General features: G+C 45.1%; 1 protein-coding gene across 1 annotated transcript in view; it reads left to right on the top strand.

Moving 5' to 3' along the window:
• T265_03299 (hypothetical protein) overlaps nucleotides 1–24,022 on the top strand; it is a gene marked incomplete at both ends in the record, with an annotated part of 48,088 nt that extends 24,066 nt beyond the window's left edge. The window contains 3 exons of the mRNA XM_009167745.1: nucleotides 18,523–18,750; nucleotides 18,837–19,252; nucleotides 22,750–24,022. Of these exons, the coding sequence (XP_009166009.1) occupies nucleotides 18,523–18,750; nucleotides 18,837–19,252; nucleotides 22,750–22,960 (855 nt within the window). The remainder of the gene's footprint in view (nucleotides 1–18,522; nucleotides 18,751–18,836; nucleotides 19,253–22,749) is intronic.
• Between the last annotated feature and the right edge of the window lie 673 nt (nucleotides 24,023–24,695).

The following is a 24,695-nucleotide window of genomic DNA, read 5'->3' as shown; positions in this document are numbered from 1 at the left end:
TATATATATATATATATATATAGTGTGTTCGCCCTCAGATCTGTCCTCTGGTTTACAGGTGCAAGTTGCTCAGTTAACTGTCCACGCTGCTCAATGCTTATTGTGCACGGTGATCAATCGGCTACTTCAGGCAGATCCGAAAAACAATGCCTGCTGATTGTATGCATTAATGCAGTACTCATCCTCTTGAAGGATCACTCTTGACAGGTAACTATAGCCATGGTGTCGGGGTTTGGTTGCTCTGGAAAACTGATACATCAGCTAATACATCCAGTGTCCCGACAGAAAGGCACTTTCTTCCGAGTCACGTGTTTTGTTGTCGCTTTTTCAACTAGCTATCAAGCCTTTGCTGCTTAATTGTCCAATCCTTTGCCAACGCTGTTAGATCACGTTGAACATCTGTAGTCTTCGCTATAGAAGTGTCCTCAGCTTGTTAGCTGGTTGAAATGCAACTGCTGCCGCAATGCCTTTTTCTGAGAAGTACTCATCCACATCGCGCCTTCGCCTAGGAGTCATTGGCATATGGAACATCCCTGTCGAAACATCCATGCCAACAACATATGGACCTACCGGGTGCTTTGTATTCCGGTATTATGTGCTCAGCTGAAAGGAGTACAGGAAATGCAACACAAACAATTTTGTTCGCATCGAAGGAAGTATTCTTTGTTTGTGTGCTAAGGAAATCGTGTTTTTTTAAAGAAATACAGCACTTTGAGGTCCCTGTGCGGTTTCCCAACATAGATGATCAAAAGTGCGAAGTAAATCTAGTAATTAGCAGCGCATTTGAATTGATTTTCAGCACTGTCCACACTCGGCTGTTTAACGAACAGCATCAGGTCTGCCTCCCGTAAGCTTGGTACTTATAAGCTTGTCCACGAGGACCGTGAACTAGTCGGGAATAACAGTTGGTCGTTCTCAGTTGATTGTTTGCTAACAAATGTTAACGAATGGGCTAAACTGAGGAATCACTTTGATTCATATTTGCCTTACGCGGGAGCGGAATTAGTGGCCCAATTCCTTCTGCTGCTGCTTTAAATGGTGAGATCTGTTGATCGACTGACTGTCAGATCCACCGCATTAGTCCCATCTAGGATGAAGTGTGTATTGAGTCGCTTTCCAGGACTAATCACATCCTGCTTTGTGTTTAACCTCACATCACATCAAGTTACGCTTTAGGTACTGAATGTCCGTAACTTAGCTGTCGGATGGTTGCCTGAACATGAGCTCATCAGCGATGCGTACGAAACCGGCTGTGACCTGGATGCTGTTTTGGCAGTGTATCGCGTACTGTTGTACAGTGTCTATAACTGAGTGTTTCGGGCGGATAGCTACGTACTGGTGACAGTAGTTGATAACGTTAACCAGCGAATCCAAGCACATCCTTGGATTTCGGGTCACAGATGGACAACAGGAATACGCTTTGAATGATGCCTGGTGCAGACTCATCCATCTTAGCAAATTGCTTATGAACTGAGGCTATTTGTCATCCTTTTTCGCACGAGATGTCATTTTAAGCATCCATTGCAAACATGACTACCCTATATGGCAAACGTGAGACCTAGCTTATTGTACATCAGTTTTGATCCTTACAGTTTGGGATTGCAGTAAGTCGTGGTCACTGTAAGGATTAGGGGAGTTTCTCTTGCATTCGCAATGCTTTCCGAAAATATTGATTCCTGGAGGAGTGCAAAACTGAAAAATCAGGGCAACCTGAGAAAAAGCAAGTCTACTGAACACTCCATTACTTGTAACGGGAAATGTACACATCAATTCTAACATCCTGGCCCTGGAAGATTCTTGTGAAGCGGCGGGAACAGCGTGGGGATCTGCATAGTTTTTGCTTGTTTTTGCTGTGCAAAGAGCCTTGCCTGAGGCGGCTATTCGTATCTGAATGTGACAGGCTGGAGGCGTCACCAAGGGTCGTTTGTACAAAAGTTTACATCTTTCAGTGAGCAATCATATTCCAGCAAGCCAAAAAAGCGGTGGGTGAAAAAGATCTAACCGGTTAGTCGACGAAATTTGTAAAACTTACGATTACGCGATCTACTAAGTTTTTAGGACGATTTTGCCAACTTCTGGCTTCTAAATTTAGAGGGAATCAACATCAAGGTGATTTTATTCTTGACTTGCGGTGGTGAGCTCTGATCGATAGCTATTTGGGGCTGCAAGATGTGATGTCTACGCGTCCCGGTGTGAAAACAGTCTCCGTCTAGTTGAATAGGTCCGGCTTTTATGCGACACCCTGCATCCATAGGCATGCACTGGTGAGAACGCGCTTTGCCACTTGCTTTGTCGTCCGCATATTTCATGAAAATTCCAAAACGCCCTGGATCACACCACGCTCGTCATCAAACGCTCCAGCCAGTTCAAACGTACTGCTTTCGATCGGGAAGGATTAAAACGGACAGGAGAAGTCTTTCTATGTCGCTTTTATGAAAGTTTGTGTAGCAAGGGTTCTCAATCCATTGGCTGGAAGGTAGTGCTAAAGTCCGCATCGCAGATCCGGACTCATTTTGTTTGGACGTGTAAAGCTTTCAGAACCGGATCATCCATGGTAGATCACCGCTCCTTTGATGCAGATGGAGCTGCACCACTCAAAACTACATGCGAGGGCCTTCCAATCCCAAGGACTAGCCACCAATTCATTCTCGATAAAACTGAAGTGCATCAGATAGGACGGAAATTCCTCAGTTTAACAGGCTTCAACTGTAAAAGCTGCTATGATGACCTTCCATCCGCCGATGGCATAAGACAGCTGACACTGTGGGACAGACAGTCTCTCAATACTGACGCTTTAACTGCGGTAGCTTTGTTTAAGAGGGCTTTCTTCAGTTCAGGATATACTCCTTTCGGGATGGCGCTGTTAGATGCATATTTGGGCCCAATGTTGGTGTGCATACATCCGGACAGGTGTTATCACGGGCTTTGGTACTGAGTTTGTGGAGATTCGTGGCGGCCGCGGTATCCCTTCCGGTGTGGAAGAATTATTGCCCTTAATCTATTCTCACTAGCAAATCACAAAAGCTACTTCGCCTGAATGGCACGCAACCCAGATAGCTGACTTAATATGAATGGGACATTCGTTGGTCATGGCCTTATTTCCAACTCATTTCTGCACCGCCTGGGTTTTCTGAACGCAGCAGAGATGAAACGGTCTTTACGGATGCCCTCAGTGAATGTTTCCAGTCTGTTATATGATTTTTCGCCGTCTACACCTTGTATCCTGTGATGCTTGCCTACCATGACGCCCCAAGCCCTTCATGTACTCAACTGCATTCTACTGATGTTGGTTTTGCCTGAACGCCCCGGCCACCGATTTTTTGCCAGTGAACGCAACCCATGTGCCGATTAAAGCATATATTACATATTCGGTGAAGTTTCCTTCAGCAAAGTGCGCACAGAATTACTTGGTACGTCTACTTACACAATACTTGTTGGCAACCGCTGCGTTTTCCAATCACCTCTTAGAACTCTACAGTTTGGGCAGTTGGTCGGAACCGGAACTAGATGCGTTCGTTTTCCTGGTAACCTGTAGAAGAGTCGTTATCACTTGTGATGTTACGTGAAGCTACCACAGTTGGAAACAATTCCATGATTCACCAGTTCTTAGCATATGCTTTTAAATCAACACCAACGTAGGCTTTAGAGGTGGGGAACCAATTCAGATACTTGGTTCAAATGACGAAATCTCGACTTCATCCGAAGCAGGTGACCTGAGAAACCATCATACTGTAAGATGTCGACTTTAGCTTCAAAGCTTCGCTTTGGATTATGATCACTTTCCTATTGTGACCCAATGTACGAACTGATATCAGGGAGAATTGTTGAAATTACCAGTCAGTCCCCCTTCTGGCCCAATCTTTGTCTGTCCGTATCTGAACGTCTCTGTCACTCAGTTTGATGTTGTGTGAATAACCTACTGATGAGCAATACACTCCAGCAGGGAGAATCGAAGGTGACCAGAGGAAATTGAAGAATGTCGTCGCTCAAAGTGGGGCAAAGGAATGCAATCTGGAAACGAAAGACTCGGTCACTTCATAGAATCGCCCGTTGCACGAAAGTTATGAGTACGCGGAGATTCTAGAATTTATGAGTTATACAGAGTTTTTTTATCCTCACCATCAGAAATGATCGTTTCTCACCGTGGGTCAACCGACACCATGGGTCGTGTTGTTTTCTACTTGCTTTCAAATTCGGGTTGGCCCACAAATCGATGACCTTGCTAATCCGCGAATCGATCTTGTAGTACGTGGTTTTCTTACCGTTAATTGTCATCTTTCATGAACCATTTGTCATGTGGTATTCGGTAGAGCAGAACAAACCCACCTTGAGGCCGAGAGCACTAAACCATGCTACAGAGTCGGCCCGCATTTACCATAACTAGATGCACTGGAACGTTATGATGGTCCTCACATACACACTTGCGTTAAGCTTGTCCTGAAAGCGGCATTTATGCATCACAAAGCGTAGCTGTGGAGCGAATGTCGTTCGTGGTTATGCCAGCCTGTGTTCACAAAATCACTTATGCGTATGTTGTTCCCTCTATTTCATGTTGCATTCCAGTTTTGCTTGAGTATGTTGTCAACCACACCCGTATGGTGGATAGTTTTCCTAGTCTGATTTTGTTGGCCAAAGTTTGATGCATCTACTTCTAGTCTACTTCAATCTCATTGTGTCTACACACGCTTGGTTATAGGCAACTTGCACGTTTCTGTGCCATTGAAACTGTACGTGATTGCTGAGATCATAATTCTGGGGGAACATGGTCAGTAGTCAAATGCACTTTCGTTGTTTTTGCCTTCCACTACAGGCAACAAAACAACATTCACGTCCGATGTTTTGAGTGGGCTTTCGGACGGTATCACCCAGACATACACGTATTGGTCATGAGGCTGTACATCAGTAGGGTATCCTGCAGCATATTGACGCGAAGTCTGAATTTACTCTGTAGGCAGCAACATATCTGTTCCTTTCTCATCTGCTTTGATTCTGCCTACATACAACGATCCACTTTATTCCACCCTCATCGGCTGCGGTGGAACCTTGGTGTTTGGGGTGACGGGATGGCGTTTTGTTTTAACCACGCCGATCTCACAAGAGACTGGTACAATGCGCAGGAACTCAGCTACTTTTGCAACGTTTTCTGGTTCCATTCGCGTTGGGATTTCTGTGGAAGTGATCGTTCGACAACGTGAAGGGACGACTGTTCGTCAGTTGAAGACCAAATGAGACAGAAGCATCTAGTTCCTTTCTAAGAGCGATTTCCCGCCCAGGAGGATATGTCATGGAACGATAAAATGTAACACCTTGATTAGTCGTATTCAACGACTCTCACCAATCACACCCACTCCGTTAATGTTGACACAGTCAATACAAAGGTCGCCATCTTATCAGTTTGGAGAGCTAATCTTGCGTTTTGCCACTTCGATCCCAGCTCCGTGGCTCCTCGTGTGATGTTGCGTACAGGAATTATTTAAGTAAACCCGAGCGACCAAGTCAGCTTGTTCATGTCGGTTGGATGTAAGCAGTCAGTGAGAACAGTTCATACGTTGGATCAAAAAGTAAAGCATAGGCGAGTTAAATTGATTGACGATTAGTTGTGAGCATGGCAGCGAGATTTAACATGATGTGCATTACAAAGATAACTCAGGTTAAGTGTGCGCAGAACAAAGTGCAATCATCGTGAATTCACATTGTCAGGTAACCACAGCCTGGTACAAGTGAGGGGTAGAATTACCATGGAATTTTCGCTCCTCAGTTTATCTCGAAATGTCGAAATGGCTTAGTGGTTAAAGCGCAAATTACTGACCGGAAGGTCAGTGGTTCGAACCCGACCTCTACCTCTCGACTTACCCTGTCTAGGTTCGGGCACTCTGACAGTATCCCAGCCCTCGTGCTTCCCTCGGGTGGCATGGCAGCTAGGCACTGAAACGGTGCTACAATTGAACGATTTTTTATTTATCTGTGGCGCTGATTGTACAATATTACTTATATATATATATATATATATATATATGTGATGTTACAGTTTACCTGGTTTATTCTCGTAATCGATGTCATTCTGAATCTCATTCCTATGTTCACAACTAATCGAGCTTGTCGATTCAACTCGTTCCTGCTTTATTCTTTGGTCTCAAGTGATTTTTTTTCTTCGGCTACATACATCAGTAAACTGCCTGCGCGTGATACCTGACCTTCGCTATCCAGACGTAGTTCTATCTTCCTTTTGCTAACTCAGTCAAACCGCATCTCTCGCGCCATGGAAGAGTCGTTAGCTTGGTCTTAAGTGAAGATTTTCCCAGTTTATGTGGGTTAATCGCTAAACAATCGTTCAACTTTTTACACTAGGTGACGTAAATCAAAAGGCCAATGAAATGTCGCGGAATTAAAATTTAGCAAGGTTGAGTCGCCTCGTGTGCAGATCTATTCTGATGAGTAGATATCTCTCTTGTTTTATGAATCGATAGTTTTGGTATCTATGTCTGTCTGATTTCGTCTTTTTCATCGTACTTCACATCGTTTGAGGTTGAATGTCTCAACCTTTATTCATTTCACTTTCACTCCTACGACCGCTAATGACGGACGAAATTATCATCGTCTATCGCCATTCTTCTGTATCAGATGTCGTAAATTGAGTTAGTCGAGAACAATAATGGGAATTTCGCAAAGGAATCTGCACCTGGAGAAGGCATTCTTCCAAGTTTAATCTGCTAATGGGGTATCTTACCGGCACTACCATCATAATGCAATAATGATAATAGTCGTTCAGCTGTAGCACCCTTTTAATGCCTAGCTCCAATGCCACCCGAAGGAAGCACGAGGGCTGGGATACTGCCAGGTTGCCCAAGCCTAGACAGGGGAAGTCAAGAGGTAGAGACCACGAACCTTCCGGTCAGTCAATTCGCGCTCTAACCACTTGGACCATCTTGCCCATAATGCAACCAGTTATTACCTCACCACTCGGTTACATCGGCACCTTGGAAACTGTTCGTCTTTTGTTCGGCCGCGGTCTGTGGGAGGCGAAAATTCGCATCCCTGGTGCCGAAACCCAAACAATCTGTATGGGAACCTGGAACCTTGGGAACTAAAGCTGAAAAGCCCATCGATGGGGATTAATTCTTTTTTTCTGAACTCTAGCATTCAGGTTAAGGCATAAGCTCTTGATCTGAAGGTTCGTAGATTCCACGCACGAACGTACTTCTGTTACTAACTCTTTGTGTCTCATGAAGGAAACATGCTTCGTGGCAAATTTTTCGAACCGGTGTCGCAACCGAACTATTCGTGTGATTCGGACAGCACATGAACATTTTTCGATGTTAATTAACTTCATTTCCCTCCATTCGTGCTCACGAGTGCGAAATATCCCTCACATCAAACCTGCAAGTGATATTATGTAAAAATGTTATGGGTAGTCTCATTGTCCACTGCTGAGACTGTTACATATGGTCAGGCGTCGTTGGCAGCAACATCAAGGTTGCCGAGACAAATTATAGTCAGATCGACTATTATGAGATCTACTGGCAGCCGTCCAGTGCTTTTATGTTCGACTGCTTGAAGGTGATTTGCCACGAGTGAGCGCAATAATTGGACATGTGCTTCACACGCTTGTAATCCCCTACGTCAACCTATTCTGATCCAGTTCAGTGGCTATAAAACACACAGCAGTTTCAAATGTTCCACATCACCGGTTGAAAAGAAACCAGAATAAGAACGGGTGTTGACTAAATACATCTTTCATCATTGATCTGTAGATCAATGGCCGATTGGGTTTCGTCGTCGTCATCATCATTGTCAGCTGTAAGAACCGCGTACTCCTCCTACAGTGGTTCTAGCTGCCGCAGTTTCGTTAGCCGATGATTTGGGGGGGGGTAGGTAGGTTTCTCATTGCACGGGCGAGCTGGTAAATTGGTGCATAAATCCAGCACTGTCAGTGGACTGTCAATTGGGGGGTTGGAAAAGGAGCTATGTATTGAAGGCAATGCTCCGGAGACATGGATGGTCAAACACTGAAAGTCTGATTGGGTTCCGTGGGAAAACACGTACACCACGAAGTTGCTGTCTGAGGCGGGAACAGCCTCTTGTAGATTGCACCAGCTAGGGACGTCTCACTGTCACATCCAGGGTATTCCATGTCCATACGGACTTTGACCACCGAGTAAAAACCTGGCCGAACATTAGTGGCCACGGCAGCGAAGCATCGATGTTGAACACGGATGTCATGCTTTCGACGATAATGATGACATTCGTAGATATCGATGGTACTTCGGGAAGAGCCTGGTTGAGTCTTACTGGGCCTGTCACCTTATTCCTGGTGCTGAATTGTACACTGTCATGTGTTCTTTGCCTCATTAATACTTGGTTGATCTGCCCACCAAACCCAAATGAGGTCCCGAGCCGTCTGTGGTCAAACTGTCAGAATTCAGCTCCCAATGGTCTGGTTATCGAAATGTCTCCATCAAACTGAAGCTGTAATTCAAGAAATACACTCACTTGCAAATCAATTTGGTTTCCACGAGAGATTCAACTTAATCTTTCGTTTATGATATTCTACAACTAAAATTGCTGCACACAGGCCGCCTCATGTTTCAGTTGGCACGATATTCTAGATATCGAAGTACATTTTCATAAAGGAAACTACTCCAAGGTTACTGTAAACTCTTTGACAGCCCACGACCGGTTTTTCACTTCCAGTTTGGGCTCCTCAGGTAGGCGCGGTCCCCGAATTTCCGTCAACCTTATGTTCTACCTGAACCCAAATGGGACTGTTTTTGCGGAATACACTCATTTTCAAATCAATTTGGTTTTCACGGGGGACTCAACTGAATCTCTCGTTTATGATATTCTTTCAGTTGTAGAATATCATAAACGAGAGATTGTGTTGAGTCTCTCGTGAAAACCAAATTGATTTGCAAATGAGTGTATTTCTCGAAAACAGTGCAATTTGGGTTCAAGTAGATCATACGGTTGATGGAAACTCGGGGACTGCGCCTACCTGATGAGCCCCAAGAATAGCGAAACCGGCCGTGGCCGGACGGTTTTCAGCAACCTTGTGAGTAGTTTCCTTTATGAAGCTGTAATTGTTCTTCCTACTATTAACAGGTTGACTGGATATCGACCTCAGATTTTCTCAATCCTTTCGAGTTCATTTCAGAGCGTGGTTTATCAATAGTCTGCCTTTTTATATTGCGACTAGACAGTTACAACTGTCAATAAAAGTACTGAACGCTCGTCATCCATCCTAGGCATTGTGCAGCACCACTTCGATTTAATCACTGGTAGCCTCATAAAACAGGCTCACTCCTAATCCTTCTCTTATGCAGCATAACAGGTCCATCTGATAGGTCGCGTGCATTTGGGGGCTAATCTCCTTCGTGTAGTTGATGGGAAATCGCTTCGATCTTTTCTTATAGTGTTGAAATAAATTACCATAATTTACTGTTTCTCCATCTCCATGAATTTTCTCCCGCGGATTGTTTCGCCCCTCCTTTGTTGGCATATGTGCTCATAAACGATTGGCGAGATAAATTTGTCTTCAATCAATAGCCATAGACTGGTGTGGATTCCCACGTGCCCACCCAGCTTGTTTTCATGAATCGGACGGTCTTTCATCTCGTTGTCGTAACGGCCTATTTTTCGTGGCTGTTTACGACGGGCGTTTCGTCCCTTTCGGCAGACATCAGTGTGTTGTTTTTGTTTTTCCGCAAGATTCATTTCGTCGGTGGCTGGGATGTGTTCTCCTCCACTGACAGATGGCCTGCCTGCCCGACTGCCTCCTGTTCAATGGTTGATCTTTAGGATGTACTTCCCGTCCGACCCCGTTATTTTTGGCGGTTGTGTACTCCACTGTGCAGCAAACTTTTCGGTTTTTACGAAGCTTGTCTTAACAAACCACATGTTTCCCAATAGGTTATATTTGTTGGTAAATAAATCCTCGCAAAAGTGCAATGCATTCTCCTCGTTGATAAACACAAGTGGCATACCCCTAGCTGGAGTGAATAGTCCTCATGAACCAGAAACATCGCGTTTCCGGAAGGAAAATGCGTACTGGCTCTCGGTTTTCTCCCCGTTACTCAGCTTTTATCAAGCCAGTGGATCAGATGGCTACTATGGTGATTCGTCGGTGTGAATACTGTGATGCGTCAAGCTTCCTCTTTTTCATATTTATCACACATAGATCGCATGATGCCTGTGACTGCCTCCTCATCGACTGACAAGTAATTGATTGGGAAGAGTGAACTGCCAATGGTAGGCCGAAATGCATAACCCAAATGGCTGTTTTACTTAAAACACGGTCTTCGCCGGCCAACTTGTGCTATCCGACTGCTCAGAGGGCTAATTCCAAACCATGTGTAGTGTGTCAAACACAACGCGAAGTACACATTGATGTTCAACCATGACTACTGTTACTTGGACGAAGTCCAGATGGGCATAGACACCTAACATGTCGCAGTCAATAACGAGTCTGTATCCATCAGTTGATCAGTGGTCGGTACCCTGTCGGGGCGGTTCTCCTTGGTCTATTTTCTTGCCTCCTTATTCGATGCCTTTTTCACTCTTTTTTCACCTGACCTAGCCGTAGCACGAGAAAATGAGCTCAAAGACTACCCAAAACGAGAATAGTTGTTTGTTCTTTCTCTCCTCTCGCTGGGTAGGAAAAGACGTTGGATTTGGTAATAATAGGATGAGTTTTTACATCGAGCTTCTGATCTTACTTTCTGTTGCGTCTTCTACATTATGGATACCAACGTTTTAAAAGCATGGAATGTTTGTTTGGCACCAACACCGTTGATCACGAGTATTAATACATGACTACAAGTATAACCACTGTAAAATCGTGACTGGGTCTCAGGCACCGTTTGTGAATTCCACTATTCCATGGAGTTTATGAGGCTTTGTTTATCATGCTTTCGGGGCACGTGTGACAGTTGTTCCTGTTTCCGAATCGAGCTATCGAACGGATAGATCCGATCCGGTACCAATGCGTTGAATTCGGTGTGAGGTTGAAACTGTGGTCAGACGAATTATTGTTTTCTTTCTTCGAACACATCTGTCTAGACCATTATTAATCTTGGCCCCATCCAGCGTGCCGGTGTGGACCCGATACGATCGGTCGCTAATATTGAGTTTATTGGTTTAAAAAGCTGGGGCTTTTGGCATTCTGCGGGGAAGCCGATGGTACTATTGGCTGAGACATCCACTTTCAGCATATCTGGGTTCTGGACTTGTTTACTCTCATTGTGTACTCAGATTTCCATTGCCTGTCTGCTTATGCTGAATCCAGTAAAGCTTAGTTTATTATTTTCAGATGTATCTGGTTCGCACACATGGCAGCTCGTGGCTTCTGTCTGCTCGCTTTTCTTAGTTTTTTTTTCATTATCACGCACGCAAACGTGTGCGCCAACCAACTGATAAAAGGGCTAGCCGCTTTGCCCTCTCAGTCTGTCAGCTGATCACTTTTGGCCGTCTGGATAGAGTCACTTTTCCCAGTTAAATGTCGTTTCATTCCATTCTACTGCCAGCCTGGCTGGTTTTGCTTTTCCCTCACAGAGACACTGGAACCGTTAGTTTGGTCACATGTAATGCATCGGCACAAGGCACTACCATCATGATTTCGTGATACGTATTGTCTAAGTTGAAGGCGTTTTTCTGAATTTTGAACCACCATACGACGAACTAAATCAGAGCAGTGTTCATCGATGTTGACAGTTTATTTGTGGGAGGGAAATCAAAGTTTCACATGTGCTGCTGTACTGCTGCTTCTGCAAGCAAATGCTACAAGCACCATGAAGCTACTAGCGCTGGGTTTACAGTTGGCACCATTTAAAATGTTTCGAATGAAATCGCCGCATCCAACTAATAGGGATAATTACCACCCAGTGGTAACACCCTTTCGGTTCCTAGTTGCCAGGCCACCCGTGGGGAACCACGAGGGCTGAGATACTTCCAGGTTGCCCAAGTCTAGACAGGAGCAGTCGAGGTGCCTGGGTTGGGTTCAAACCACGAACCCCGCCGACCAGTAAATTCGCGCCTTAACCACTGAACCACCTCATCACATTTACTTGTTGTTTTCCGCGCGAACAACTCGTAGCAAAAGTTAGTTTGAGAATTCCTGAATGAATCCTCCGAATATGTAACAAATGCGCCTACCTAGTCCACAGTTTTGCTGGCACAGCAGCAGACTACATTTCCGTCAGTGTGAGCGGTGTGTATTCGTATAGTCATTAGGTTTCTGCTCCAGAAAAATCAGTGATGACGCGGCTTTCGCAACTCGTCGGCTGAAGTTTTGCAGTTAGTTTACCTTGTCGTGCTTAACATATTCTGCGTTCAGTGCGCTTCCACCAGCTAGCTTCTTGACATGTACGTGACCTAATGATGGTAGTGTGAATAGTTTTTTGTGCCGTCTATCCGAAAACAGGTCACCAGTTCTTTCGTCCTAGGCCATCTTCCGATCGGGGTAGTTCAATTGTTGTCATCCTTTCCAGCGNAGGCCATCTGCCGATCGGGGTAGTTCAATTGTTGTCATCCTTTCCAGCGTTTGTCACTGTGATTGTAGTCATACGTGACTCACTGATTTTGAAGTCAGTTTGAAGCCTTGTTTGGTTTACGTTCCAGTGGTGTTGGATCACTCAACATTGATGTAAATTGCACCGGTCCAGTACGTGACTGGTTGTGGAGCAATCTGTTTATTGTCAGGCACCAAACGCTGATTGTGGATTTCTACAGTACTGGGTATTGAGGTTTGGTTTGGTACTGGTACCTGTAACTAGACGGTTGTAATTGGTTACGGCTCCGAAAAACGTCTATAGGTAGCTGACTTTGTACAGGTAAATGTTTTTTCTGTTCCCAGTCAATCTCAGCTCCCCAGTCCGCTCACATTCCGATTGCATTTCTGTGCCAGTCGGGTTTATTTGAGTTCCAAAGCTGCACTTCATACATTTCCAATCCTAGCAGTCTTCTCCAACTCATCTCGGCAGTGTTGCCCCTGATGTGACTGCGGGCAGTTTCATTCTCAGTTCGTCCCACGTGAAGCGGAAATGTCCTTTTTTCATTCAACGAATGCCAATAGCCTTATTTGGCGATTAGTTGTGTGTCAAACAAATCTTACAAGCTTGCGGGAAGTCTGAAGGTCTTCCTTTTCCTGATCCTGTCCGAACAGATCTGTGGTTTGTCTTACTTGAGAGTTCCGCTCTCCATTGAATGGTGTAAAGGTTTTGACTGAATTGTCGCTAGCATTCATTGGGAGCCGGATTAGTCGTTGAGGTGTGAGCTCAGAATATTGCCTGATGCATCTGTAAGGAGTCTTCACCTACAGCCGCTGTCTTTAGAAATCAAAACCGTCTCACATCTCGTTCAAAGAATGCGGCTGTAAAAACTCATTGGTGGGTGCGTAGTTACGTGGGTGTAGTAGCTTGAAGTTGTTTACCACGAGGTCACACATCTGATCTTTCAATCTTTGCTAGAATTGTGTCACCTTTGAAGTTTTACGAAGTTATTACCAAAATCCAAATGCAAGTGCTCAGGATGATCTCCAATCTATTGTGAAAGGTGCTAGAAATTTCTGGATTCATGGATCAAGCCAGGGCCAATTGCGCCGTGTCCCCCATGTTCCCAAGCATTCTATCGAAAAGAGTCCTATGGCATTAGAAACGTAGGTGAGTGTGCATCGGCAAATACCGTACGCTTTTAATGACTACACGGCTACCGCACACAGATAGCTTCCCTTACTTTTAGGACATGGTATCGTCAATATCTTGACCACCCCAAGTGACCAACAGCAATGAGTACCGAGGTTGTCGAGACCTTTTTCAGATCAGACAAAACATTCCTTGATCCCTTGTGGTTCCTAAGAGGTATTTTGTTGTACAGACTATCTTTCTGTTGGCAACCTAGTCTCTATTCCGTGGTTTCTTGATGTTCCTGCTTTGACTGGGTACTGTAACCGCCAATGGCTCAGCATATATTATGATACAATCATCCATCCGCTCCAGCTGGCTTTGCTGAGATGCAAAATCTTAGGCTTGTTGGAAGGAGCAGCGACTACCTTTATGTCACAACACATATGTAACGAGTTTTTTTTGGCTGCGTGCGGCCAAAACCTGGCGGTCACCTGTCGTGTCTTGGTTTGTTTCGTGTAAGTTGCGGAATTTTCAGAATTGTTATTCACATCACTCCTCGTTTGTGCAATCCTCCTCATATTCTGGCGTAATCGTCCTGGTTAGTTCACACCATGCAGGGCGGGCACTGGATTCGAGTTCCGGTCCTAATATAGTTCAGCAGTGGAAAACGAACCGATCCTTCGAACGTGCAGATTCATGTGCATCCAGTCTGTGCTGGGATAGCAGTGCTAACCCGTTCGCCTTCCATCTCGTAGGTGCCGCATGACCAAGGATATGCGTTGCCGATGAGCCCTAATAAGATCAAAACCCGATGAGTAGACTTCAGTACGTTTCGCTGGTTAGCAAAATAAGGCCAACGCCGTTTGTTTCGTTTACACGAGGATGTTGTTCCGTGGACGTAAAGTGTTTTCTACGTGATCATCGAGAGACATTCAATTGGGAAGTTTATTTTGCGAAGTGTGTAACCCATAGAAATTGTTGCATTCACAGCGTTTCCTTGATGATGGCTTCGCATAAATAGGGGCCGCTCTATTTTCAGTGTGCTATATAAAGCTGGTATAGACCTCTACATTAACCGAAACTGAGGTAAAGCGCCGCACGGAAATGAAATGACACATATGGTTGCATATCACCGGAAGTGTTCGAATTGGAAGACATCCTTTTCTCTCTTCACAAGGGCGGGGAATAACCAGTGTTGTTGACTTTTCCTAAGTTTTCCTCATGCTCTAGCTTGTGTGTTGTATTTTTAGCTTGTAACCGCAGTACTAGCAGACATACCCGAACTGAATTCTGCGAGGTTCTACTCCGCAAACATTCAGCGCAGAAATGGCAGAAAGTCTACTAATGGGTGGGAACTAACGGACAAATGCAGAATTCATCGTATAGAGGTAGCGCACAAAGTCATAGGCCGAAACCGAGATAATGACTGAATCGATACGATGCATAGGTCAGTAGCAGGCCATTAATATTGGTGGGTCTTCAACCGCTGAGTTACCAAGTCAACGAGTATTTTTGATCGAGAGTTGCTTAATCCGAAGGGGTCACAGAAGCTATGTAGCTTGAGATTGCTTGTGGATCGTGTAGGCTAGAGTTCTCTTGATTGTGTTCCCGTCCTAGTAAATTCACCCTGCGACAAAAATTTAGGATCATATCGATTTTTATACTAATTATCCTGTGGAAGTTGTTGGCTGTCTCATACTCGAAAGGAACTAAAATAATTTTAGCTTAGACCGAAAGAAAAATGAGAAAGTACACAAAAACGCAAAAATCACCGCGTTTATTCCTCTGGCCACCAACCCAATACTCGTTCAGCCTAGTCGGTAAAGTGACAACGTGTCAATGAACAGCGTGAAACGGCATTCTCATAGCAGTTTTTCCTAAGGTTGTTCATCAGGACAGTTTAATGCGCACAACATATTGACCCATCTTGTACTTGCTCAATTGATTTGTTTGCTTTGCTAACTATTCTGTCGCTCCACGACGCTGGCTTTGTCGATTTCAATTGTGAGTGTAATGCTCCTCTGTAATTGTCTGATCAAAGCTACACGACTACCGTCGGAGCACGATTCGGCACTAACAGACGACGTAAACCTCAGCCGTCTGACAGAGAATAGGAGGAGAGCTCAGCCTTCCGTGTTGTGTCAGCTAGACCGTAAGGCGTTTGGAACGAGGAAATTACCTGCAGACGGGAATTGTAACCGCTTCGAAGTAAGCCAGAATGGGTCCCGCAACACTGCGGTGGCCAGCTTGCGATCTGGATCTTAATTCTGTTGAGAGTCTCTGGAGCATACTAGCAGGGTAGATGTACGAATGTGCAAAATTATATAACCCGAAGACTGAGTTAGAGGATGTCCCAAAAGTGGAATAAAGACACGCCGATCAGACACTTGCAAAGCATATTACAGCGTGCTATGGATGTTTTGACACAAAGCAATGAAAGCATACTACTGAACTGGCAGGATTGTAGCAAAAGCTGACTGCGCTTTTTTTCTTCCAATAACATCTTATGAGCAGATATGAATCCGTTTTCCGACCATTTTCGGAACCTGCTGGTGGAAAATATGCCATTCAATGTACCGTGAAAAAAACGGGCGACACTATGTTTCGCGATGTATAAACATGTATGAGGACAGGCCTTGAAGACCGCTTCACGCAGTTCAAACCCATGATTACCTTGCTCCCCAGCAGATGTGGCTAACGCCTTCCATCAACCCATCAATTATTCAGGGCATAACAGACAATACGCAACAGCAAATGAATCGTATAAATTGATGTTCAACACAGTATTTGTTCCGCCTCATGTTGTTTGGTAAAAATCCCATTAGTTGATACGAGACTACGCACAAAACGTGCTATGTGATATGTCATCCTCATTGACAGCGTCACTAGGCCCGAAGGTGTAGTGCTCGCCTGCAGTGCAAATGGAATAGAAAGAATAATCGATGTAATCATAGTAAGAAACCTAACGATATCTGTGGATATTTTTGCTACCGACTCATCAATGTGATTGGGCTTGCGAAATCCATCACCTTCCGACATAAAGAGTACATTCATCATCATCATCGACGGCATGACATCAGTGTTCAACACCGATGCTTCACTGCCGTACAACCATGATTTATTTGAAAGCCTTATTGTAGAGAAAAGAGTAAAGGTGGACAGGGAAGGGACTTAGTGCTAACTTACCACAATCATTCCGAGGTGCCCATACCTCCAGACATTCACTCGGGCAATCTGGATAGAAACTGACAACAAGAACGCCATTGACACAGCACCCAAGCGTTTCGTGATCTTCATACTCCTCTGCCAGTTCATGGGTTGGCCACCTCTCTGTTTACGCCACTCTGAATTGGGCATGGAAAATAGCGCTCTCTTCGGCAAACGATGGTTCGGCATACGTAACACATGTCCCAACCAACTCAGCTTCTGGTGCTGGACACATTCTTCAATGGAATTACCCGTTGCACAACCGTAAACGCGCTTTCTAACTGTCTCGTTACGGATTCGTTGACTCCAACCCACACGAGCTATGGTTCTGAGACAACGATTGTCGAACACCTGAAGACGTCTCAGTTCCGCTTGAACGAAAAAGGTCAGGAATCAACCTAAATAAGGGCGAAAGGCTTTTGGAGATTCGACCACCTAGCTCTTCTCTGTTCCCCTCACTTCGGAGTAATAACATTGAAGACGCCCCTTGATGCTTTTCAGTTTTGAAAGGCGTCGAAAACAGATTCGACAGAAGAAGACTTTGTGATCATGTGCTTACAGAAGGGTGAGGATTGGTTGGTTGTTTCTTCCTATCTGCTGGTTATCTCTGCCGCCATTCCATTGTTCAGCATACACGTTCAGCTGGGTTGACTCGTGGAAGACCTCGCTTCTTTCGATGTCTATCCCTTTCCATGACGGCCACCGAAATCGATCGGTATTTAGTGTATTGCACTCAGCCCAGTGTGTGTGTCCGTGTTCAGTAGACTTACACTTTCCGAAACAACTGTTTCCATATCTGTTAACTGGTAGATGCCCGGGGGCCGAGGTGGTTAGAGCGCGAATTTACTGATCGGAAGGCCCGTGGTTTGAACCCGAGATCTGCCTCTCGACTTCCTCTGTCTAGACGTGGGCAACCTGGCAGTATCTCAACCCTCGTGCTTCCTTCGAGTAGCATGGCAGCTAGGCTCTGGAATGGTGTTACAGCTGAACGAGATCCCAGTGGCATCATTAACGCAAGTGTCCTTACGTAGTAGACATCCATTTCTTCTGACCACAGGTGATTAATTCTTCGACGTGGATGTTGGAAAGGAGATGCTTCAAATTTTCACGTTATTTTTAACCTCAAAAATCAGTACGCTTAGTCCACCTTCCATGTACACTGGGTTGAATTTACCAGTACGCCGAACCTGCTAACGAATGGCCTAGTTGCGTCCCTTCCTAGATTGGCCACGACTTTCATTGCAGTTACGCACCTCTACCCTAATGACGGCACATAGCATGTTCACGCCATAGCTGTTGCAGTGTGTTAGAATATTTTATCCAATGAACGTTCAACGCAAACCTTGAGGTTTGACCATTTATTTGCTATCGGTTGGATGTATTTTATGCAGTTGTAGTACCAAAAATTGAAGATAGAATTTTTTAAGCGCACACGCACAACCACCCACATCCTGTTTTCGATTTGAGAGCTACAAACGGATGCTGCCGTCTATCTTAAGTGTCTGACAAGTTTTTTTTTGCTGGATACTAGTGAGCCAGTGAATGATTAGATGGAATAGGGTTAGCCACAAGGTTTTGTTCATTAGACATTCTCCAACTCCATGTAGTTTTTCCCTCCTCTACTTCCTGGATAAGTTTCAACCCTTCCTCTCTATTTCTATTGACTCGTGACACCTTCTGTGCTTCTTCCACCGTTCAGGAAAGCATGCTCAATGGGCGAATTCACCCGGTCGGACAAGTGGAAGGGTTCACGCTTGAATTGGGTGCAAGTGGTTCTTTCTTCCCTGCACATGAACGAATCCCCATGAAGGCCTATTTCTTTGATTTGTCCGATGATAACAAGCCATCACCGTACTTGGGCTACGCTGATTTGTGTCAGCTTCGAAACGGTAAAGGCTACCATCTTCCGATGAAAGGTTCCGTGCAAGTACGTTTGGTTTCATATTGTGTCCGTTTGGTCGCGCAGCCTTTGGCGAGTGTGCCCTAGTTCACCGCATTTAACTTTCCTTTCAGCTTACGCTTTTCAACCCCAACAAAGTGGTGGTCAAAATGTTCGTCATCGGCTACGACTTTGAAGATATGCCCCGCAATTCACAGACGTTCCTTCGGCAGCGCACGGTTTATATGCCTATTCAGAAAGCCTCCACACAACAAGATCCTGCTTGGATCCAAGATAAACCAAGTGAAGATCGGGGCGATTCAAAAGATGACCTTCCCTCGGAGGACCAAATGCTTGCCGCTGATTCTTTTGGGACCACTGCCAAGCAAACCGAGGCCTTGCCACCGTCCTCATCTGTCTCTTCTTGTTCCTGTTCTTCCCTCTCATCCATATCATCCGGCTGTTCTCTCACTTCGCTGTCCTCTAACCTGACGGTTAACTCCACGCGATCGGAACAGCACGCTTTCTTGCGGTACCTGGTCCATTTGAGGTGCGTTTTCATAAATGAACAAGGGTCGAAATCTAGCAATGGTTTATTTTGAAGAAAGTAGTTCAGATTTACCGTCCTACTCTGATTTCGGCCCACTCAAATGACTGAATAGTAGGGACGGGTTGTACCCTATTTTTAAACCGCCATTTTCGTATTGCAGCCATCTTACTCTAGTATGTCATTTCAGCTTGCATCAGGCCCATTATCGTTCAGCTGTAACACCCTCTCGGTGCCTAGCAGCCATGCAACCCGAAGGAAGCACGAGGGTTGAGATACTGCCAGGTTGCCCAAGCCTAGGCAGACTTAGGCAGCCTAGCCACGGACCTTCCGGTCAGTAAATTCGCGCCCTAACAACTTGAGCCATCTCGCCCTATCAGACCCATTAAGGACAATTCAGAATACCCTTAGGGACAAGTACGTGCGAGGTAAATTCCGACAGGATTGCTGATTCGGTGGTAATGTTGGTGACAATGTTTTACATTAAGCTTTGACGGAAAGCTGGTTGTCACCTCGCCTTGTGGCTGTCTGTATCACCGCAAGAACTATAGTTGAAAACTACAGGTGAACAAGTGCTATGGTACATACGTACCATAGTAATCTCATTGGCTTATAGCTTACGGAATGCATTGTCTTGGACTCCCCCTACCAGGAGGAGTGACCTCTCTCTCTCTAGAATATGACCCATACAATTAGGTCTGTACCGATGCTCTTCTGGAGCAATATGGGATTAGTTGTGGATCTTGTTCGTGGAGGCACACGTCAACTTTACGCAACCAACTGGGACCTTGCGAACCTCAGAGAGTTTCTAACCTGCAATCTTCTGGCCACTTAACCGTTTGGCCAGGAATGGCTCATCAATAGTGTGATTGGCTCTCACTTAGCGCACTCATCCCTCAATGACGGGAATGAAATATCACGTGTTCACGTATTGGCACGTCCCTCCAATGACTTCTCAAAAGGAATTTTCATACATCAATTGAAATTGTCCTTCCTCGGTGCAGTTTAGTGGTTCATGGTAATGCGAGAAGATTTGGTAATATTCACTGGAGATTTCATCCCATCAGTGAAGCCAATTTATGCTGAAGGGCCGAGAATCGCTGTGGGCCTGTCTCGTCCCTACTGGGAATTATCATCAGTGCTCATCTTACGAAACTCAGTCAGTTGTAAACCTTCCAGCCACTTATTGAACACAAAACTTTGGCCACGGGCGACTGGTCAGAAGTGTTATTAACTTTCACCGGATGTGTGAAACTTCCTTCTGAGAAGTCATTACTCAAGGAGTCAGTCAATACGTGACCACGTGATGTGGTTTCCGTCATTGAGGAATGAGTGGCAGTGTGTCCTGTCATAATGAGCGCAAATCACACTGCCGATCAGTCGCTCGTGGTCAAGCGCTTGAGTGTTCAACCGCTGGCTGGATGTTGCGGGTTCGAAACTATCCAAATTTCGCCAGATGTGCATTGTTGATGATTCCCAACAAGGGTGAAACATTTGTGCAGTATTCCTCGGCTTAGATTGACTTCACTGACACGAGATCTCAGGTGAATATTACCACTACCTTGTACAAAAAAGCTCCTTCAAGATGAAAGCCGTCTTGGTTCGGTGTTTTGTGTTTATTCCATGCTTGTGATGATAATGCCAAGAGAAACACCAAATGAATGCATACAAACGGAAAGCCGGTGCAATAAATTGCAAGACCCAGAGGAACAAACGTAAACAGAGATACTGCGATAAAACTTGTGTGTGACCTACTGAGAAACCACACCGTTATCGCATCTCCCACGCCGCACGACATACTTCAACATTTACAATAACCCATAAGTGTCATCCTCAATTGGAACGCGACCTTCACTCTGTAAATTTAGCATGACCTTGATACTGGTTTCTTGCATAACTGCATAGATACGCGCCCTATTTCCACCCATATATGTGTGTGTATCCTTGGGTTATTAACCGAAAAATCGGTGTACATCATACGGTCGTTTGAATGCAAATGTATCCGGTTATGTCATGCGTTACGCGGTCTTTCATGAACCTATGTTTGTCAGGTTACGGTAACAGGTCGATCACTCTCATTGACTAGGTTCCGTCAGCCTGACTGTCCTCGTCGGATTGGTTGGTGTTAATGCATCAGAAGTGCTTTAGCCAAACACCATTGATGGTCTCTTGTAGTAAGATTGCATGAGACGGGTGAATTGTCGGGGATACAAGCAACCGAAATGCCTGGTCGTTGGACTGACTAACTACGAGACCCCCAGTCGCGCGGTCCGCTGATGCTCTCAGAAGTTGGCAAGTGGACTGAGTAGAAACATCCATGTCTCTCAGAAGTTGTGCTGTCTGGCAAGTGGACTGAGTAGAAACATCCATGTGCTAAAAGCGCTAATTTGTACCGTTTCATGGCCTGCGTTGCCCTCCGGAGCAGAGACCACTGTGTGTTCCATAGGAGCATCCAAGGGGTTTACTTTTCTGGTTGTGCCACGTTAGAGTTCCACGCCAGTCACTACTATGAGATCTCCCAAGGGGGAGCCAGGAAGACTTATCTCCTCGCTATAATCCCTTTTCTAGGTATAGCCTCATTTGGATTAAAAACAGCTGAAGTAAGAAACATGCCAACAGTGCCTTGGCCTTGTGTTATCGTTTTTATGGAACCTTACGCTCGGATTGTCAGCTAAAACCACCGACTACCGAAAGCTACTCGGAAGAGATAACTAGGCCAGAAAATCGAACTTGTGGTATTAGATTATGCTGGCTGCATCATGTGATTTGCATATCAGCGGTCTTTCTGCTTCACCGCTGTTGTCGGCCAAGGGAATTGAATCTCAGTTAAAATGTCCAGATTATCTCCCAAACTTCCGTGCTGGTCACATTTCAACGAGTATAGTTAGACGGCGGTTCCTCATTGACAGTCTAGTTAAACTTGTGGCGCCACCCACCTCAAAAAGTGCCTTAGTTTAAAAAAATGCATTTTAACTGAAATTTGTGCTTCTCCAATTTAAACACGCGAGGATATCATAAGTAATTGGGTGCTGTTCCGAAGAGTTCTAATCAACCATCAGTCATGTTTGGGGAAATGAAGATTTTCTCGTAAGAGAAACTCGTATTTTTTATCAATGAAAAGACACCTGTTTCCTGTATATCCACTCCGACGCAGTTGCTCTGTATGTCCGAATCGACTTCATACGCCCGTGTGCAAAATGCTGTATCCTGTTGGCGGGATGACCCCGAATATAAGGCTGTCTGTCTTTTTTTAAATCGGCAGATCTGGAGTGCACGGAGTGCAGTAAACTGACGTGGAATCTAACAGCTGTATAACGGAGCATTTCATCCACTTGAAGTTGCTCACGAAATGCACGACTGGCATTTCCAGTGATATGGTTACCAATCGGATTTAGGTGACTGTTCCTTATCATTTTTACCTATATACCCTTGAACGAATTCGTATGCTTGCATTTTACGGCAAATTAACACCCTTTCTTTGTGTTCTGTACGATTCATAGATTCCATACAACGCGTTCAGGCAGACTGTATCTACATACCGACATCCGACTTATTTTCGCTCGTGACAAATTTGAATTCGACCCGCGTGTGGCCAACTACGAGTTGCGCTCATTCATCGATGCGCCGACAAACCCGCGCTACTCGCCTAAAAAGTGGACCAAGCGACCACGAACTTCCGTGCCATTCGTACCTCGAATAACCTCGCCGTGACGGCCAGTACTCCACTGGCTCTATTCATCTAGTCGTTAGCTGCGTTGCGTATGCCACAACTTTCCGGTCCTTGTCCGTTCTGCAGCTTCAAAACCAACACTTCCTACTCTCAAAACTCATATTTTCGATTCTCGTTAATATGCCATTTCGGTACAGAGCGCACTCCCCCTCTTCCCCACGATCATCGCCCCGTCATTCACGACGCCAAGCATTAGTCTCAGCCGCCATCAAAATATCATCCACCTTCGCCAAACTTCTATTTTCTTATCATTTTTAAAAGTGCACTCGTTTGTCTTGTTTCCTGTTTTTGTTTCTTGGCTGTTTTTTTTGTTTGGTTTCTGTGATATCTCCTCACTTGAACTGGTCGTTTTCTACTCACTCCCGGCTGGTGGAATTCACTCTACTGAACTTACGCAAACGATCTCCACTCGATTTCGGTCACTCGTTTGGTTTCCTGTTTTTGTTTCTTGGCTGTTTTTTTGTTTGGTTTCTGTGATATCTCCTCACTTGAACTGGTCGTTTTCTACTCACTCCCGGCTGGTGGAATTCACTCTACTGAACTTACGCAAACGATCTCCACTCGATTTCGGTTCGGCCCGGTTACGCAGCTATACAGTAAGTGCACACGCGCATACTGGACAATGTGGACCTCGATTGCTCCCAAACATTTCCATTGTCTTTCCAGTCATACTTGGCACTATTTCCACCCTTTGAGGTCTCGATTCTCCACCAATTCTTCTTTGGCGTGTACACGGTACGCAGGTGCATTGTTCGGCTCTGTGCATGATTGATTGATGTTGATGGTGGTTCCTTTTTTCCAAGTTGGCTGTTGCCTATTTGGTCGTGGCGCTGCACAACCCTATTTTCAAAGTTAGCTGACAGATGAATCTGCCACCCGCCTATTTCCCGGGTACATGCCCCCGCGCCCTTCAGCCTAATAACATTTTGCCCGCTCTGTTCACGAGAGCCTGTCATTTGATCTTTGCTCTTGTTCGTTAGACCTAATCTGTCATTATTGCTCTTTTCTCTCCGAACAAACAACAACGCAATGTTAGTCAAAGACGTGCGTTCTTGTTTTGCCTCGCTCGTTATACTTGTTCGTTTCTTAAGTGTTGTGGCAAGAGTCTGGGTCGTTTAGGCGCAGCCTATACCGTTTGAAGGCGGGAGTGATTAATGTATACGGTTGCCACTGCTTACGATTATTTCCACTTCACCGATTTTCCTGCCTTGGTGGGTCCACAGCATTGTTAGGTTTCTCATGGCCAAAATATCAGCGATGTAGGCACCTCAACAAAGTTCAGTTCTCAATGATACAACGTGAGTTGGGTGTGTATTCCGGAAGCCACATAAGAATGTGCTAGACCTAATCAGTTGTTTTGCTCTTGTCAGTCTGGGATGAGGTTCAAAATATGGTACATCAAACTTGGGACCTTGAATTGTCAGCGACTACAGCTTGCAGCCTGGTTTTCTACATAGACTGATGATGTCTCCTCGTATGGTGACGAAACGTTTGCAAGCCAATTGCCAAGCTCGGCGAACGGATCAGCAACCAATAGGGAATATTTAAGACTGCAAAAGTAAGATGACGGATTGCGAGGAAACAGGTGAAAAGATTCAGTAATCTCAATATTTAAGAGACAAGATTCGAACCGCAGACCTCGAAATTCCAAGAACTTGTGGAATATTTATGGTGACGATCTGTGCGACAGAAGCAGAGTGAGGCTGTGAATTGCGT

The sequence above is a fragment of the Opisthorchis viverrini genome, assembly GCF_000715545.1.
Source record: "Opisthorchis viverrini unplaced genomic scaffold opera_v5_47, whole genome shotgun sequence".
NCBI classification, from domain to species: domain Eukaryota; kingdom Metazoa; phylum Platyhelminthes; class Trematoda; order Opisthorchiida; family Opisthorchiidae; genus Opisthorchis; species Opisthorchis viverrini.
Note: the sequence above shows the minus strand (reverse complement) of the source record. Positions and strands in the feature narration are given on the sequence as shown.